The following is a 17244-nucleotide window of genomic DNA, read 5'->3' as shown; positions in this document are numbered from 1 at the left end:
CTACCTGCTAGAGGTCAGTACCACCTTCCCAGACATGACAACCTAAAATGTCCCCAGACGTTGCCCAGTCAGAGATGGGGTACAAAAATCACTGCCAGTGAAGAAAGAGCCACTGCTTTAGGCTAGAAAGAACTAGGTTCAAATCCCAGCTCTGCAATTCACTGGCTGTGTTATCTTAGGTGGGTGGTTTAAGCTTTCTGAGATGTTGTCTGTTAAAGAATTCGAAATATTCAACTGCATGATTCAAAAGAATTAAAGATAATGTATGTAAAACACCTGGCATAGGGGCACCTCGGTGGCTCAGTGGTGAAGCCTCTGCCTTTGGCTCAGATCCTGATCCTGGGATCGAGTCCCACATCAGGATCCCTGTGGAGAAACTGCTTCTCCCTCTGCCTGTGTCTCTGCCTCTCTCTCTGTGTCTCTCAGGAATAAATAATTAAAATCTTAAGAAAAAAAAAAGTGGTATATACAAGGTGTTTAATTAATCAAATGTAATAATCACAGTTTGCATTTTCTGGGCTTAATATGAACCCAGTATTTTAGATTATTAGCTCATTTAATCTTCAAAATAATTATCAAAAATAAATACTATTATTACCCATTTCTAGATAAGAGAGCTGAGGCTTTCCAGAAAGTTTAAATAACTTACCCAAGGTTACTAGCTAGTTAATAGTAGAACCAAAGTTCAAGCCCCCTGCTTACTGCAAAGTGCATGCCTTTACCCTCGAAGCTATACTGCAGAAGTCTAATTTTCAAAGGAATGTCTATACCACAGAGGTTCTATATAATGAAATGAAAGCATCTTTAATTATGTATGCTGCTCTGTCACAAGAGAAGTGTTTTTGTTGTTCTCTATTAGCAAAAGAATGCAGATTGACTCACTGTTGTTTAGAACTATAAATCTTTTTTTGTAGTGTTCCGTGTCTTGGTATTAAAGATTTATAAAATGTACCATATTTATTACATTTCACAAAAGTATATAAGCAGTAGTTTAAAATCAAACTCTAATGATGGACAAATTTAGCCTACTACCAGAAACATATCACAGATAAGTGGAAGGGGTGCAGCTCCTTGCTGTTCCTTAGCGTTCTTTCTTCTTTTTTTAAGGTACTGCTGGGTAATGTTTTATGTTATTTTCATTCAAGTTTAAAATAATCGTTGTTTATTGTACAATGTGAGTGTAATGTAATGCTAGGAGCCATGCAAGTTCCAAAGATGACACCAAGGGCACTGCGGTTCTCCCAACACTTACACTGTATAATGTGCTTAGCAGAAGAAAATGGAAGCAAAACATGAACAGCAGGCAACATCAAATAACCCAATCCCCACAGAGCTAATATGTAGGGAAAAAAACTAACACCACATAAATAAGAGGTGACTTGACTCGAACTAATGATCAGAACACAAGATCAGAGTCTTGGCTTTTGTTTTGTTTCGTTTTGTTGTTCCCTCGACATGCTGCTGTTTAAAAACGAAACAAAACAAAACAAAAAGAAAAATACAAAAAACAACAACAACAACAACAAAAAAACCTTTGAAGCAATTTGAAGCCCAAATGTCTCCTGGGTGTGGTATCATTCAGGCATATGCTACTAAGTCAGTTCATTTCCCCAGTAAGAGAAGCAGTAATAGGGAGCATCTCGTTGGAGGCTTACTAGGAAACATAATGCTGCCTCAGTGTTTCCATAGGATTTAGTCTCCTTAGTTTCAAAAGCTTCTTATTGAATAGTAAGTTTTGCTTTAGATTGCTTTCTGAAGCTTACCTGAAGAAAAAATTGGAGTTTATCTTCAGAAGTTTCTTTTGTTAGGTCATGTGGTTGAAAAGAACCTCTTGACCTTATCTGGATTGATTCCTTTTTTTAAAATTTATAAAGGAAGAAAATATATATAACCTTTTACCCTATTTCTTGTTTGTCCTCATAATTCTATAACCTTGACAATTATAGGTCAGTATTTCAGCCAACAACCGTGGATGTGTAGAATCCACTTACCTTAGAAATGCAGTATGATTTTATGACTCAGAGAGTCCAGTCATTTCCAATTTTTGTCTCTGATTAGATTTTCCAAACTCTTCTTTATTATGTAATGGTCCTGGTGTAATGATCTGTGTAAGATACAGGAAATTGCTAAAGGCCCATTCCCATTATTTCAACCTTTCCATATTACTGAGGGAATTTTTGCATTTATTTAAATATGTACTATACCAAAGCAATTGTCAAAATGGCCTTCCTTTTCTCAATTTTTCAATAACTCCAACTAATGGTAAATAGGCAATAGCATTTTAATTAAATGCATACTAATTACACTAGCATGATGCATGTCTGCTACGGAGTCAAGAGTAATAGAGAATATTACAAAAGGTAATCAATCATCATTGTAAATAATTCAAACGGTAACATTCCAAGTAGAGGAAACCAATAACCAATATGCTACTACCACAGGGTAATTTTTGAGGGAAGCTTTTTTGTAGCTAAATGACCACAAAGCTAGAAAATGTCCACATGCCAGTAATGTTTTCATAAAAAATTAATTATACTTTCAATATATTTACATGTTGAAATATATTTACACGCTTGAGCTCTTAACTCATTTTTATTCCATCTTTGCTCTCTTTGAAGCATGTACAAAGAGGACATTTTAAAATCCCCCTCTTCTTTGTACTCATAAACTTTATTTCCATAGCTTCTTAGTCTAGTGTCTGACCCTGTCTGGATTGGTGAAGGCCAAATCTAGACCTGGAGGTTATAGAAACCCAAGATGTAGAGATGTTACCAAAGCTCCTGCAGAGTAAGACTTCAGTTTCAGGGACTCTAGAAACTCAGCTTTTTTGAGCTACAAGGTACTAGCTCAAGCACTGAGTCCAGTTCTCTGTTCTTCGTTAATGAGGAGACTGAGATCTGCCCAACTCATGAGTTTATTAGTGACCATTTAGGACTTTGATGTGGTTCAGGTGACTCCTTTCTGAAGGTTTTTTCCATGACTTACAAACTGAAGCATTGTTACATTGAGTGTTAGTCATCTATCTCAACAAGTGTGACTTTCACCTGTTTGGGGTAAAAGATTTTCCAAATGACAGATCTTATCATCAACAACCTTTGACCTCTGGGAGTCCTCTACTTCATACTGTTCCCCATTTTATCCACACATTCAACAGTCTCAGAGATGGTAACCTACTGAAGACGAGCACTCTTCATTTTAAGTAGGTCCTTGACATTCTATGGTGAGTTCCAAAAAGTGAGCTTTGGGAACTGCCTTAGCTGCAGACTTTTAAGAAATCTTTTATATTAAAGTTTAAAAGGAAATCTTAGGTTTCCACACCCTAATGATCTACAAATTACAAACAAGCCTCTGAAAAAATATTTTCTGCCTGTACCACCTTCTTTGATTACTCTGTACTCTTTTTTCTTACCATACACTGAACTTCATTTGGGTTTTGATTGCCTTTCACTGAATTTTAAATCCTGGATGTTGAAAATATTGAATAAGAAAATCAGTATAGGATTATAAATGTTATTTACATATAGCCAGGTCTTTCCTACCTTTTTTTTTCCTCTCCCATGTAGACACAACCTTTATATTGCATGTCAGGAAAATAGATTACCAGTGTTTTCAGAATTATTGTATTATGAATCAAATATCCTAATATACATATACACACACACACACACACACATAAGTAATCAATATTCCAAAAAGAAAGTGTATACCGGGACCCTTTGCTTCATCATCCCCATTCTACCTGAGATTATAGGTTTTCTATAAACCCATGATTAATATTTAGAAGATAAAAATAAAACCATTTCACATTCTACTTACTAATGTATGTTTTAATAGACCAAAATTTTGACAGTTTCTTTGAAAAGAAAGTATGAATAACTAAATTCAGTGTGCTTCCTTTTGGAGATAGTTAGTACTCTTATAACATAAAAATCTGATTCCCTGCACAGCCCAAGCAGTCCTTGTTCAATGGTTTTGTTCAGGGATGTCTCAGCGTCTTCATATTGACTGTCTACTTCTTGTTTGCCTGGTTTTAATAAAGGTGCACATTGCCTGCTTTGATTCAGAAACTGTCAACACAATTGGAAAACTCATCAGATTCAGCAAGAGCAGAACAGTCTGCTACGTGCCCCATCTGAGCCTTATGTTGATTCTAGGCTGCTAAAAATTGCGGTGTCAATGACAGGCAACCAGTACGGTCTATTTAGAATAACCAGCCAGGTTTTAGATAATAAATTCTGACAGAATCTAATTCCTTCTACCTCTGCATGGAAATTATTACTGTAGTCATTTTCATATTTTTTCACTTTAATTTTCTTCTTGCATTTTTAAATAAGGGTTTAACCTTGTATAACTCTTCTCCAAAGGATGACAGCCTACAACTATCATAAACCAAACTGTTACAAAACTCTCTGTAGTTAATTATCACCCCTTCATATCCTAAAACAACAAACCTCAATTAGTCTTCTAGACAAAGCACCCCATATGCTTCTGGCTCCTTGTCAGTTCTTGACTAAGGAATCAGAAAATACCTATAAAACAAAGCTGCTCACAAAAAACATGTTTATGAAGATAAAGGTTAATATAGGTTTTCTCAAGCTGCTGTAAAATGCAGCTTTCCTAGATCACATATATGACCATTGAAGCTCTGGGGTTTTTTTGGGAGGGGCGGTGGGGGGACTTTGACTTGACAAGGCATTGTGCTAGGTGGCTGGGAACATATGGGAGAAAGAAATAGTTGCTGCTCTTCAGGGGCCACTCACCCAGCTGAAAGAGCACAAGTGTTTTGTCGTGGCCAGAGCAAAGGCCTGGATGCAGCCAGAGGTGAGGACTGAGAGCCCGGCTCATGGCGAGCCACTGCAGATTTTCAGATGTGGGAGGAATGGGATCACAGCGCCCCATCATGATTGCTTCAGGTGCCCTGTGGGATATGATTGGAGAAGGGAAAGGAAAACAAGTAGACTAGTTAGGAGACTGTTATCAAAATGGGAAATAAATTATTTGGAGGGAGGGATAATTTTAAATGGAGCAGATTTAAAATATATGAAGATGGTAGAATCAGCACAACTTCAGTTACTTTTGAGCATCAGAGAAGAGAGAAACCCAAATGGCTTCTTGATCTCTGCCTTGAGTCACTGGAAGAACAGTGGTACCCTTTGCAAAGAACAGGAATCCCAAAGGAAGAATGGGGTAAGTTTTGAACAACAACAACAAAAAAATCTAAGGTATCTGCATGATAACCTCATGAAGTTCTATGTCCTGTAGGTGATAAATCTAAAAACCTGCAGAGAAGGCTAAGCATAAGGCGAGAGTGCAGCCGGGAGTGTACAAGAGGGTAAAAGAGGCTCAGGGTCTATTTATGGTGGAATAAGTCACAGATCTGGCTTGAGACTCAGGACAGATGTTCCCAACCATTACCATGATCCAGGCACTATCAAGATGATAATATCTGTCCGTTTTTTCAGGGAATTATTAGCTATGCAATACTGACCCAACCTATTTATCAGTTTGAGCTTCGACTTTCTTATCTATAAAATATGCATAACCATACTCACATAATAAGGTAATTTGAGACATAAACAAAGTGAGCTACGTTAAACACCTAGGCCAGAGCTTGGCACGTAATAAGCTCTCAAAGTTACATATGTGACTTGAATCTGAAACCTGAAAGCTCACAGGAAATTGAACTCATCATCACTCCAACCCCAAAATTGTTTCCTCTCTTGTGGCCTCTGTCTTTACTGGTTGGCCAACTCAAAAACCTGTCCTGCCACATCTAACATTAACCCTATCCTGTGTTTCTGCCAAATCGGTCCACTTCTTGTATACCACAGCCGCTATCTCCACTAAGGCCGTCCTGCTCTCTCCTTCCTGACCTCCCGCTCCCTCCAATGTACTCTCCAAATGTAATGTCATTTACTTGCTAAAACCCTTTCCCTTTGCAAAAAGTCATTTGTAGCATACAAAATCATTCAAGGTCCCAAGAAATACGATTTTTATTTAACCTTCCAGCCTCAAATCTCACCATCCTTCTCTCTGAAGGCTCTATTCTAGCTGCACAGATCTACTTTTGTTCCCTGATCAGGTCACATCTCCTCTCTTCACCCTGTCCAATTGACCCTCCTACCTTGTACATTTTCTGTAAGATGCAGCTCACCTCCTCTGAGAAGCCTTCCCAAGGCAGGGTTAGGCACTCCTTCTACATACTCTCATAACTCCCTGTTCTACCTGGCATTTACCATATTTAAACTCCCTTGGCTTCTTCACTAAATTATGTTTCCCAAAGACAGATATTTCTTGCCCATTTGTTATCTCTTATACATACTATGCTCAACAATACATGTTAAATGGTTAATATATATCTCTTTGGATGAATAAATTTAAAAATCCATTTGAAAGATGTTTTCTATTAACCATTTTGTGGATCATATCACTTAAATCTCTTCTTTTGGCTCCCTCGAAGCCATACTTCTTAGGGGTATGATCTTGGGCAAGTTAAATCACTCTGTGTTTACATTCCTTGTCTGTAAAATTGGGATAACAAGGGTACCTACCTCACAGGGTTATTATAAGGATTAAAAGAGTTGATACATGTAAATCATTTAGAACTGGTACCTGGAAGTATCCAAGAGCTCTCAGAAATTGTTAGCTGTTATTGTCACTGTTGTTATTGTTGTTACTATTATTCTACAAGGACCCTTCATGTATGACATCTGACATGATATAGGGCTCAACAAATTTTACAAGGTCACATGTTAAAGAATTGAGGAAATGTAAAAGTCGGAGGTCGACAAGAAGATAAGGCCACTGTCCCCACAGAAAAAGCATACTAGGACCAGAAACACTGCTGAATTCATTATGGGTAAAGGTTCCAGACAAGAGACCACACTCTCTTGTCATTCTCTCCTTTTAGAGGACAATTATGAGAGCCCTTTTGCCAAAAGAGAATATGAACAACCCACTTGGCACCAAGCGGTCTGCTTTGGGTGTTAATTATTTGCAAGAATTGTCTAGGAAAGTCAGCTAAGGACCATGAAGGCACTGGGAAAGAGGAACCCCTCTCAACGGGAGGAAGACGCCACTAGGCATACAGAAAGCTGAGTTTGAGTCCAGTGCTTCTCTCCTGGAGAATAGCAAGCCCCAGTCTCACAGGCTCATTGTCCAAGCAAGCCCAAGAGAGAGATCATTTTGGAGAATGCTGCTGGATGCACCAAGTTTTGACTAATACTTCCTTCAGAGGGGACTTCAAATGCTGCCATGCTCATTCTTTGAATCCATCTTGGGTAGCTTAAAACTTCAGGTTTTCTAAGAATCTGCTGCTCTATCAAAACAAATTGAAAAATTTCTTAATAACTTTGATTTTGTTCAATAATACTTATTAATGGGTCAGGCACCATATTAAATGATGAGAATATAAAATCTACAGACATAATTCCTGCTTTCAAGCAGAAAAGCAGATGAAGAGTTACAATACAATGTAATAGATGCAATAATAGAAATGTGTACAAGACTCAGAAGCATTCAGAAATGACTCTGTTCAGTCTGAGATACCATTTTGCAAACTGTGAAGTAAATAGGTATTTGACTTACCCAGAATATAAAATTTAAGCTCCAAATAAAAACAAGTCCAATTACTAGGTGCTATGACAAAAGGTAACATGAAAATCACTCCTACAGTCACGTTAATTGATAAAAAATTGGAAAGGAAGTTTTATTATGAGAACTGAAATGTGTTTCTGGAGAATGGTCAGAGGAAAACTTTAGAAGTTAATGGAAGTTAATTGAAATGCTAGCTCTGCCATCCATGCTGTGTAAATTTAGGCAACTTTCCTAACCTTTCCAAGTCCAGATTTTTTCCCTTAAGAACAAGGACAATGAAGGGGTACGTGGGTGACTTAGTTAAGCATCCAACTCTTAATCTCAGCTCAGTCTTGATGTTAGGTCGTGAGTTCAAGTCCCATGTTGGGCTCTACACAAAAAATAAAAAAAAAAGAATAGGAATAATAACTATCATATTGAGTTACTTTAAGCATTCAGTGAAGAAAAAAGTGTGAATCACCTAGAATATGATAGATACTCAATAAAAGAAGCTAATATTTTTTTTCTCAAAACATAACTTCACTTGTCATCTGTTTTATTCTATGCACTTATAAGTAGGTAACTGTGGTAATTCAACGAGAGAGCTCTCCTGGAGTAGGATTTTGAAGTCTTTTTATATGGAATTCTATCCTATTTTTCTTAGTTCCTTTCCAAAACAGTACTTCTGATGTTATACAAGCATTTCACATGCATCCTGTTTTACTAAAATGTGTTGGAAAAGGTCTTATAAGATGCAAACCTAGTTAATAGCAAAAATAATCAGAGAACAGATAAGAAAAAATCCTGTTCAATAATGAGATAAAATGAATACAAAAATGCTAGTATCATGACAGGTTAGAGTGTTCTGGTCACAAAGACACTGATGGGATTATGAGAAATTCCCTATAACAAAAAAGCTAACACTTAGCAGTTAAGAGGTTCTTGCAGGCATATTATTGCTCCTTTTTGCAAACTGCCTCTAGCATAAATTATGGATATTTCAGAGTCCTGTCAAAAAGTGTCCATTGAAAGAGAAATTCAGATATGTTTTTATAAACCACTGAAAGTGTGTAGCTGATGCTACAATAAAAAGAGGTCTCCACTTAACAGTATCACCACTTGCATTTTGTTATCTCTGTTGTTGATGGAGGGCAGGGATGAGGTTGGGCTGTGCCTATCTTTAACTATTGGTCTGTTCCTAGGCTCCCACCTCCTTTTCCTTTCTCCTAGGGATGACATAAGAATAGAAGTTCACATGATGGAGCCCCTGGGTGGCTCAGTTCAGCGTCTGACTCTTGGTTTTGGCTCAAGTCATGATCTTGAGGTTGTGAGATTGAGCCCCATGTCGGGCTCCACCCTTAGCACAGAGTCTGCTTCAGATTCTCTCTCCCTGTCCCTCTGCTTCTATCCCTGCTCATGCTCTCTCACTCACTCTCTCTCTCACAAATAAATAAAATCTTAAAAAATGGATAAAGGGTCACATGAATATTTTGAACACATCACAAAAAAAATAAGTTCTATAAATTTATAATCAATTATATTGCATTATTAGGAAATTCGCAGGTGGGCCACATATGAAATAGATAACTCTCCTGCCTTATTTTATATGCGATTTCCTAACTACAAAAATAAATGATAGATAGATAGATAGATCCCATCTTATTGTCATTGTGTTGTAACTTTGGCTTCTTTTAGACAATCCTTTTCCTAGGGCTTCCCTGTCCTATGTAGTAGCCACTGGCCACACGTGGCTATTTCAATTTAAATTTTAATGAATTAAAATGAACTGAAACATAAAATTCAGTTCCCTGGTTCTATTAGTCACATTTCAAGCACTCAACAGCCACATGTGACTACCTGCTATCATGCTGGACAGAGAGAACAAAACGTTCTACGCAGAGCCCTGGCCCCTGAAGATACTCACGCTGAGTGATCCTGTTGCTGTGTGCCCTTAAACTAGCCACTGATAGCATTTGGAGGATTTAATGACCTTAGAAGTTCTGTGAGGACTTCATAATCTTATCAGTGTCAGACTCAGGGAAAGCCAGAAGTAAGCAAAGAGAAACTAAGCAAGCAATAAAGAAGAAAGAAGGAACAATAGCCACCAAAAGAATACACACTGACATTATTATAAGAGGATAAAAAATGGCTCAGGAGTTCATTGCTTCAGCAGAGGTACAATTTTACTTGACGCATTTGTCACATGTGGTTTGCACAAAAATGCATCAATCTTATGCTAACTTTCTGATGTCCTAATTGGGTTTTGAGATGTTCCAGCTAAATCGCACAGGAAATATTTCTCGAAATTGTGATGAAGCTTAACCTCCCTTCTGAATACTACATGTTTAAAAACATATTTCCTCAAAGAGGTGTCAGCAGCTATTAACGTAGATACTTGCAACTTTTGTATTTATCTTTGTTTGGACTGCTTGTACCCACAAGTTTTTGTGCTTACTGATGTTTTGGCTTCTACTTCCTGTATAGAAAGGAATTCTAACGTAGCATATATTGTGTTATTTGTCCCAAAAAGTGAGAGACTAACCTGTGTATGTTTGCATTTAGGTCATTCTGTCCATTGAAGAAGGTTATAGACTTCCGGCTCCCATGGGCTGTCCAGCATCCCTACACCAGCTGATGCTCCATTGCTGGCAGAAGGAGAGAAATCACAGACCAAAATTTACTGACATTGTCAGCTTCCTTGACAAACTGATCCGCAATCCCAGTGCCCTTCACACCCTGGTGGAGGACATCCTTGTGTAAGATGCATAGTGTTGATTTTCCCCCCTCGACAATCATTTCTTTCAGGCTGTAGACAAGACTAACAGGTAGAGAGCAGAAAGTTTACCATGATAACTGTCTAGTTATCCACCTTTTAGAATATTTTATACAAACCATATTCTATTTATCAGCTGTGAAAAAAAACAATTAACATTTTTAAATGGATTTTTTTGTCTTCAGAAAACAGGTTCTCCTTTTGTCTTCTACGAATCTAATTTTTCTGAGTTAATTTTTTTTGCGGGAGTCTTTGTTGTTTGTCCTTTCTTTGTTGAATGGTCTTTCCTTACCTCCGTGAGTAGAATTTGTGTGTATCTGAAGCCTCTTTAATTTTCTCGTCCATTCTATGTTCTGTCTCTCTATTTGAAATGGCAAGCAAGACAGGGGCAATTTGTGAATCAGCCAGGAGTGAGGATGTTTCCCGCTGATAGGATCACACCCAGCTGTTGTTGCTTTCCATTCCTAAACCCAGAAAGAGATAGATGACAAGACAAGAAAATGAAGGCACTCATATACCATTTTATAAAAGTTAAGAGTTGAGAAGACCTACTCACTTCCCTCTATAAAACAATTCTAAGAAGGGGAGAGTAAAAGAAAAAATACTATTACCCATTTCTGAAAAGATTACATTTAAAATATTATCAAATTGAGAGTATATGTCTTTATTTAGGACAAATCAGAATGAGAAATAACCAAAGCATTTTCAAAGCTCACTTTCCTAAGTCAGGGGACGGCCAACAGGATATACAGATGTTCAGCTTTAGGTTACAGGTTCAAGTCAGTGCAGGTTTTTTGTGATAATAAGGCCAAAGGCTCTTCAAGGACGACTTGAGCAGGCCTCAGTTCACTGCAGAGCACATAAGAGTTCACCTCTAAATCACTAATTGGCAGCCTCAGTAAAGTGAAGCCAAGCATGAAATAGCTAGAGATTAAACTATTACTCTAGCCCATCTTCCCTAAAGCAGTCCAACAGAGGAAGCAGTAAAGGGCGGGAGTGAGGAGGGATGACTTAGGATTTTATCATAAAAGGGCACTCAGTGAGGGATTTTAAGCAAGCGAATGGCATGATCACATTTACATTCCTAAAAGATCACTCTAGAGCCAATTTAGACTGAGTGTGAAACAAGAAACAAGACTGGAAACAGAGACGGTTATGTGTTTACAGAAACGCAAGCTACAGAAGATTAGGGCCGAACTCAGGAAATGGGAATAAGTTTGGGGGCAGGAGGTAAGAGGAGAGAAAAGAGTCAAGGATTCTGTCAAGTGACCTTCTTAAACGAGCTTTCTTACTGTCCTTGGCCGGTAGTGTTACCACTAAGAGAGAGAAGAAGAAGGATATGGTTTTGGAATCAAAATGAGACCATTTCAAGTAAGCTGAATTGAAGATGCCTGTGGGCCATGGAGGTGGAGGTGTCCAGTAAGCAGTTATACTTGTAGGTTGACCCTCAGATGAAAAGGTCTGGGCAGAAGTTTTGAAGCTCATCAATATAGAGACTATAGCTGAAGATTCATGCATAGTTGAGTTGACCCATGCAGACTGTGAGGTAGCAAATTAACAGAGGGAAAAAGTGTAACCTCCTGAACACCAAGATTTAAGAAATAGCCAAAGGGAGAGTACCCAAAGGAGCCCGAGAAAGAAGAGCCGGACCAGTAATAACGAAAGCATGGAAAGAGCAGTATCACAGAAACCAAAAAAATGGGGAGAGTTTCAAGGAGTGTAATGTCCAAGTCTTCACAAAGCTCCAGCACGATAAAAAGTTGAAGTGGGTCCACTGATTTTAGCAGCTTAGTGGCCAGGTATCTATGGGCAGCCTTAGCAAGAGCATTTGAATAAAATCGTGTAAGACAGATTGCAGGGGAGCAGGAGTAAATATGAGGTCGGAGAGAAAAGCAATATAAAGTACTAAGTAGCCTGTCTCTGAAGGGAAAGCAAAGTAGTTAGAGAAAATGTTTCTTGGGTTTTTTTGCGTAAGTTTTATTGAAGAGATGGGCGCGTGTTGACATTGAAGAGAATGAGCTAATGCAGTGAGTGATGCGTTAATGGAAAAGAACTTTGGTTATCTATAAAATGAACTCATTTAATCCGGGCCTCTCATTGTGGTATAGGGTTAACGGACCCCACAGCCAGTGCCCATCAACAGAGCTCTCTAACTGTTCTATGGCTGTAGAAGCAGGCAGGTAAGAGCCTTCTTTTTGAAGAAAAGCAGATAAAATAATTTCTTCCCTGCTTTTTCAAGATTATGAATGTTTATCATAGTTGGAAAATACCAATGAATGCATTAAGATGAGAAAATGCCAAAAAGTCAAAATGATCCAGAGGTAAAGTCAACATGAGGGCTTGTGTCATAGGGCCAGAAGTTTATGGTTTCATGGGATGTGCAGTCATCCTGCGGACAGGTCAGCAATTGGCAAATGTGATGGTGCCCCCATACACGGGCAGGAGTTGGGTACTTTGTATAAAGTTGGCAGTTTGATTCCCCTCTAAAGTCTAATATCTGGGAGACCAAATGGAAAGTTTCTATGATGGATTTGCTATCCTTGTTTCTGACAGAGATCTCTGTGCTAGTGTTTTCTGCCTTTAATACACTTTTCTTGGAGAAACAAAGGGAAACAGAGTTCTTACAGGTACCATTCCTGAACCATTATCACCATTCTTATCTTCATAGCAGCCTGAGCAGGTTACCCTTGTCCACCCCTTTGGCCTCCAATGCCATCCACCCACCCTGTCCCTGATCCCAGAGAACTGAGACTGTTTAAGGGGAAGAGACATGGTATGAAGGATAGCGATGTTAGCTGAAGAACGTGTGGCTTGTTTTATGCATATAAGACTGTGGCACTGTCCTTCCCCTGAATCCTACAGCCCGGTCATCTGTCTTAGTGTGATGTTGGATTAAGAAAACATGACAGAGTAGAATTTCTATCTCTCTGCCTATTTATCTCTCAAACAGGTAAAAGGGTATAAATGTATAATCCACAGCAACTCTGATTAAACTCACCTGTACTCTTATTAGACTCTCAAGTATCCCCAGACTGCCAGGCTTCTCTCACACTTCTATACTGACATAACTCTCTCTCATCCACTAGGTCCCCATGGTTTTTATTCCACTCTAATTGCTTTTTTTCTCAACAATTCACCTGAGAAGCTTTTATCCTTCCTCTTGACAGAATAGTAAGAGGTGAAGAAATTAAGGCAACCAAGGTTGGGGTGGGGGGTGATGAGGAAAGCTGTGCAACCCACAGCTCAATAATTTTATAATAGCATATCAGAGATCTTATAAATCTTGTGTCTGCAGTTTTTCCTCTCAAAAGACGAGACACCCAATAGAAAAAGATACTGGTCAGAGAAAGCTTTCATTGGAGTGGTCGTCCCAAATAATGCTTATATTCTTGTGCCTGGCACAGTCCCATGGGAATATTCAGAGCTCTGTACAGTTGCCAACACTCTTACCTTCTCTCCTACTCAAGAAAGTATGCGGATGTGTAAATGTACATGGCCATGAGTATAATTTTAAATCCAATTGATCCAAAAAAGTAGTTTGCACAAGTGCCTCTTTAGTATATGTAGTCATCCTTTCGTAAATGCGAATTTCAAACTAGCCTCACTTTTATTCATTCTACAGTGTTGAAGTGTATAACCTCCTTTTTAAAGAAGTGTCTGTGGCTGTCACATGGTGCACAGCCCCTGGGAGAAAAGGCCCAGTTGGAGGCCAAAGCTATGTAGAGAATGGCCTCAGGAGCAGTGCCTGGCCATGACCTTTGACACACCTCTTGCTCCCTTCCCCCTGACCTTTATGATAAATGCTATGGCCACTCTCCACCCCAAGTCGAGCATCCTCCTATGGAGTCCAGGGTTACATCTGAGATCCAGTGGTTTAATAATAGCATAAAGTAGACTGATGACAATATGAGTGTTCCTTCACCCGGCCCAATCTTCCCCACCTCACCCACATTCTACCACACATTCATTCTCCAGCCTCTTCAACTCTCACCCCTGATTCCTCCATACACCACAGCACTAAGGTTGAAGTCAGCTGGCCAATGCCTTTTTGGACAGTGCTGCCATGTAATGAGAAAATAACATTTTTCTCCCGTCCCTGCTCTAGATCCCCAGCACTGACAAAATTTTTTACAGATTATGGGCTCTTTGATGACATCAGCTAAAACAGTGGCATCCAGGGATGGGCAACAGTTGACTACTAGATGGACCGGTCCATGATAGAGTCATGTTCTGCTCAGGCCAAGACACTGAGGAATATTCTCACTACCCACTGGGCCACAGTCAGGGATCTCAAAATACTTTAGCTTTTAAGAACTGGAACCACCACTTTCCTTAGTGCACATAAATCTATTATTGAACTTCCAAGTACTTGGCTACCAGTGATGTGTGAATCATGAATGTTGGGGAAAGTTCAAGCCAGTATCATAATTAAGAGCCTCTGCTTTAGAGATCCACAAGTAAAATATAAGAGTAAATGGTACCACTTCCTCTATCCAATGCATACAGCACCTCTAATGCTGCCTTCTGAGGGCAATAACTTTCAACAATTGGATGTGAATTTTTCCATTCATTTTGAAAAGATCTTGCTCAAAGATGTCTAGGCTATACATAATCAGCACTTGCCTGGTTGTTTATCTCTATATACCAAGTCATAGATAACTTGTCTTAATTTCTATAACTAGAACTTTTGATGATATTTTCCATGAGAAGTGAATGGCTAGCCAAAACCAGTGTTGTAATTGATTGATTAGCAAAGCTTTGTGGAAGGAAGACAGAATGTTAAACATGAATCGGGAAGTGTGAAACTTCCACCTGTTATAAAGTCTGAATTTAATTCACATGAACTGTTGGCACAAGCTAATGATAATACTGATGTTAAGACCAACACTAAAAAAAAAAAAAAAAAAAAAGACCAACACTAATACTGATCAAAATTCCAATATAGATCATCAATAACAACTATTACTGCCATTTGTTGAAGGCCTATTATGTGTCAGTTATTGTACTAGGCAGTTTTATATATAAGGTCATTTAATCCACTATTATTAGCTAACCCTATCCCTCAGGTAAGGAAAGAGAGACTCAAAGAGTAAAGCAGGTAATTAGTGGACTGGGCATTTAACAAGCTCCACCAACTGCAAAGCCCTTGTTCTTCCCAACATACAGTATACAATCATGCAAAATGGCAAGATTCTTCCCAATACGGTACTGTTTTCAGAAATACGATTACAGGAAAGTACACTTTTTTATATTTCCACATAGATTTTCTGTGGACTAATCAGACTTCATATATGGGGTATATTAAAATCCCAAAAAGAATTTGTAGTGGAGCACAGCCTGTTATTTTATGTTCTACTAAGCAAATACAAGGATGTAGAGTATATGTCCTCATTCATGGGAATAAGTAGCAAACACATAATCAATATATCCCCTCAACATCCTCCTATAATATTCAGCCACTTGAAGAACGTTACTTGAAAAAAAAGAAAGTAGTAACTACAACAAAATAGAGAAATGAGGAAAATATGGCAGCAACGCAGTTCGAGAATTACCTCCTCAGGCATTTTGTAGATTGAATTTTTCCAGTCTTGGCAAATATATGCTTTCCTTCTTTTCCTCGTTATGGCAGACATTACTAATCATCACAACACTCTTTCCCACTGAGCCCAGATGCTGCTATAGCCTCCTTTTTAAGACCATATTTTGACAACTACTGCCAATGAATTGTAGTTAGCATGTGATAAGAAATCCATTTCTGTTCCTATATTATTTTCTCACAAAAATTGCCTTTCCATGAGGTTCAGTGATCTATCACTCTAGCTATAGGGACAATGTGCTGGGTACTCAGAATTATAGGAGATTTTTAAGCAGTATTATTCCTACTCCACGTCTATCCCTCCTAACGTTCAAACACAGCTACAATTTTAAAATTTTCATCCCTTCCTACTTTCTGCTAGTTATCATCATTATGAGAATTAAATCATCGTATCAATTAAAAAAAAAACTTGAAGGCTTAATGAAAATAAAAGGCATTCTTCCAGTTTAACACTTTGGAGAAGCAGATTGTTTGGAACCATGAGATATTGCCCACAAGTATGAAATAGTCACAAAATATATGGCATGGTTCTATGCGTTTGAGATTTTATAACATTTTGAGTAAAATTATACTTAAAATTTTTTTAAGTATATCAAAATTCGTTTACTATTTTGTGTTCAAGTTTGCTATTCAGCCTATTTGCAGAGAAGGCAATGTATTCTTTATTATCTGATTAAATTCTTCCTTCAAAGTTTAGGTAGTTTGTATATGAGAAGATTATTTTATGGATTAACTATATAGAGTGAAGTGTAATACCTGAGTTTTGAGATCATAAGCACGTGTGAAAGCAGTGACATTAAGTTGGATACTGCTGATGTGGTTCTGAGTCCCTTTGCCCTGGGCCACCTCACCCCCACCTATGGCTGCCTCTCTCTCCACTCTGAAACCTACAAAGGCAGAGATCAGCAAACACCAACAAGAGGCCCTTAACTCTTCGATTTGAGGGAACTAAATGAAAATAGATGGTCATGAGTCACCATTATGTCATGGACCAAACTTTTCCACAGAGAATATTCAAATCTAAATCATCACATATTTAATAAATTCCTGTAATACTTTCAGCATTGTGCTAAGGCCAACAGAAAATAGAAAGATAGAAAGATATGTGAGATATGGTCCCTGCCATCAGGGAATTTTAACTTACTCTTTAAAAAAAAAAAAAAATTCCTCTCTCTTATGGATTGTTCCCAAAGGAAGTCATTCAACTGAAGCAAAAAGATAACATGCTGTAAAACTTCATAGTCATCTGTAATAATAATAAAAAAAATGTTGCTAGCCACCTAGGAGCCTAACTTAAGGG

At 38.3% G+C, this 17244-nt stretch overlaps 1 protein-coding gene across 15 annotated transcripts in view; it reads left to right on the top strand.

Moving 5' to 3' along the window:
• The window catches only part of EPHA6 (EPH receptor A6), an 872277-nt gene that overhangs the window by 843176 nt on the left and 11857 nt on the right, over positions 1 to 17244 (top strand). For 10 of the 15 annotated variants that reach the window (XM_072812315.1, XM_072812309.1, XM_072812308.1 and 7 more), the window contains 2 exons: positions 10138 to 10331; positions 12457 to 12528. The exons of 1 other annotated variant lie outside the window; for it this stretch is intronic. In XM_072812315.1, the coding sequence (XP_072668416.1) occupies positions 10138 to 10331; positions 12457 to 12528 (266 nt within the window). Of the gene's footprint in view, positions 1 to 10137; positions 10332 to 12456; positions 12529 to 17244 lie in introns of those variants that run through there. 4 more of the 15 variants (XR_012024449.1, XR_012024448.1, XM_072812310.1 and 1 more) reach the window with 2 other exon arrangements.

Source organism: Canis lupus, chromosome 35 (assembly GCF_048164855.1).
Source record: "Canis lupus baileyi chromosome 35, mCanLup2.hap1, whole genome shotgun sequence".
NCBI classification, from domain to species: domain Eukaryota; kingdom Metazoa; phylum Chordata; class Mammalia; order Carnivora; family Canidae; genus Canis; species Canis lupus.
The sequence above is the reverse complement of the archived record's forward strand: the minus strand, read 5'-3'. Positions and strand labels throughout refer to the sequence as shown.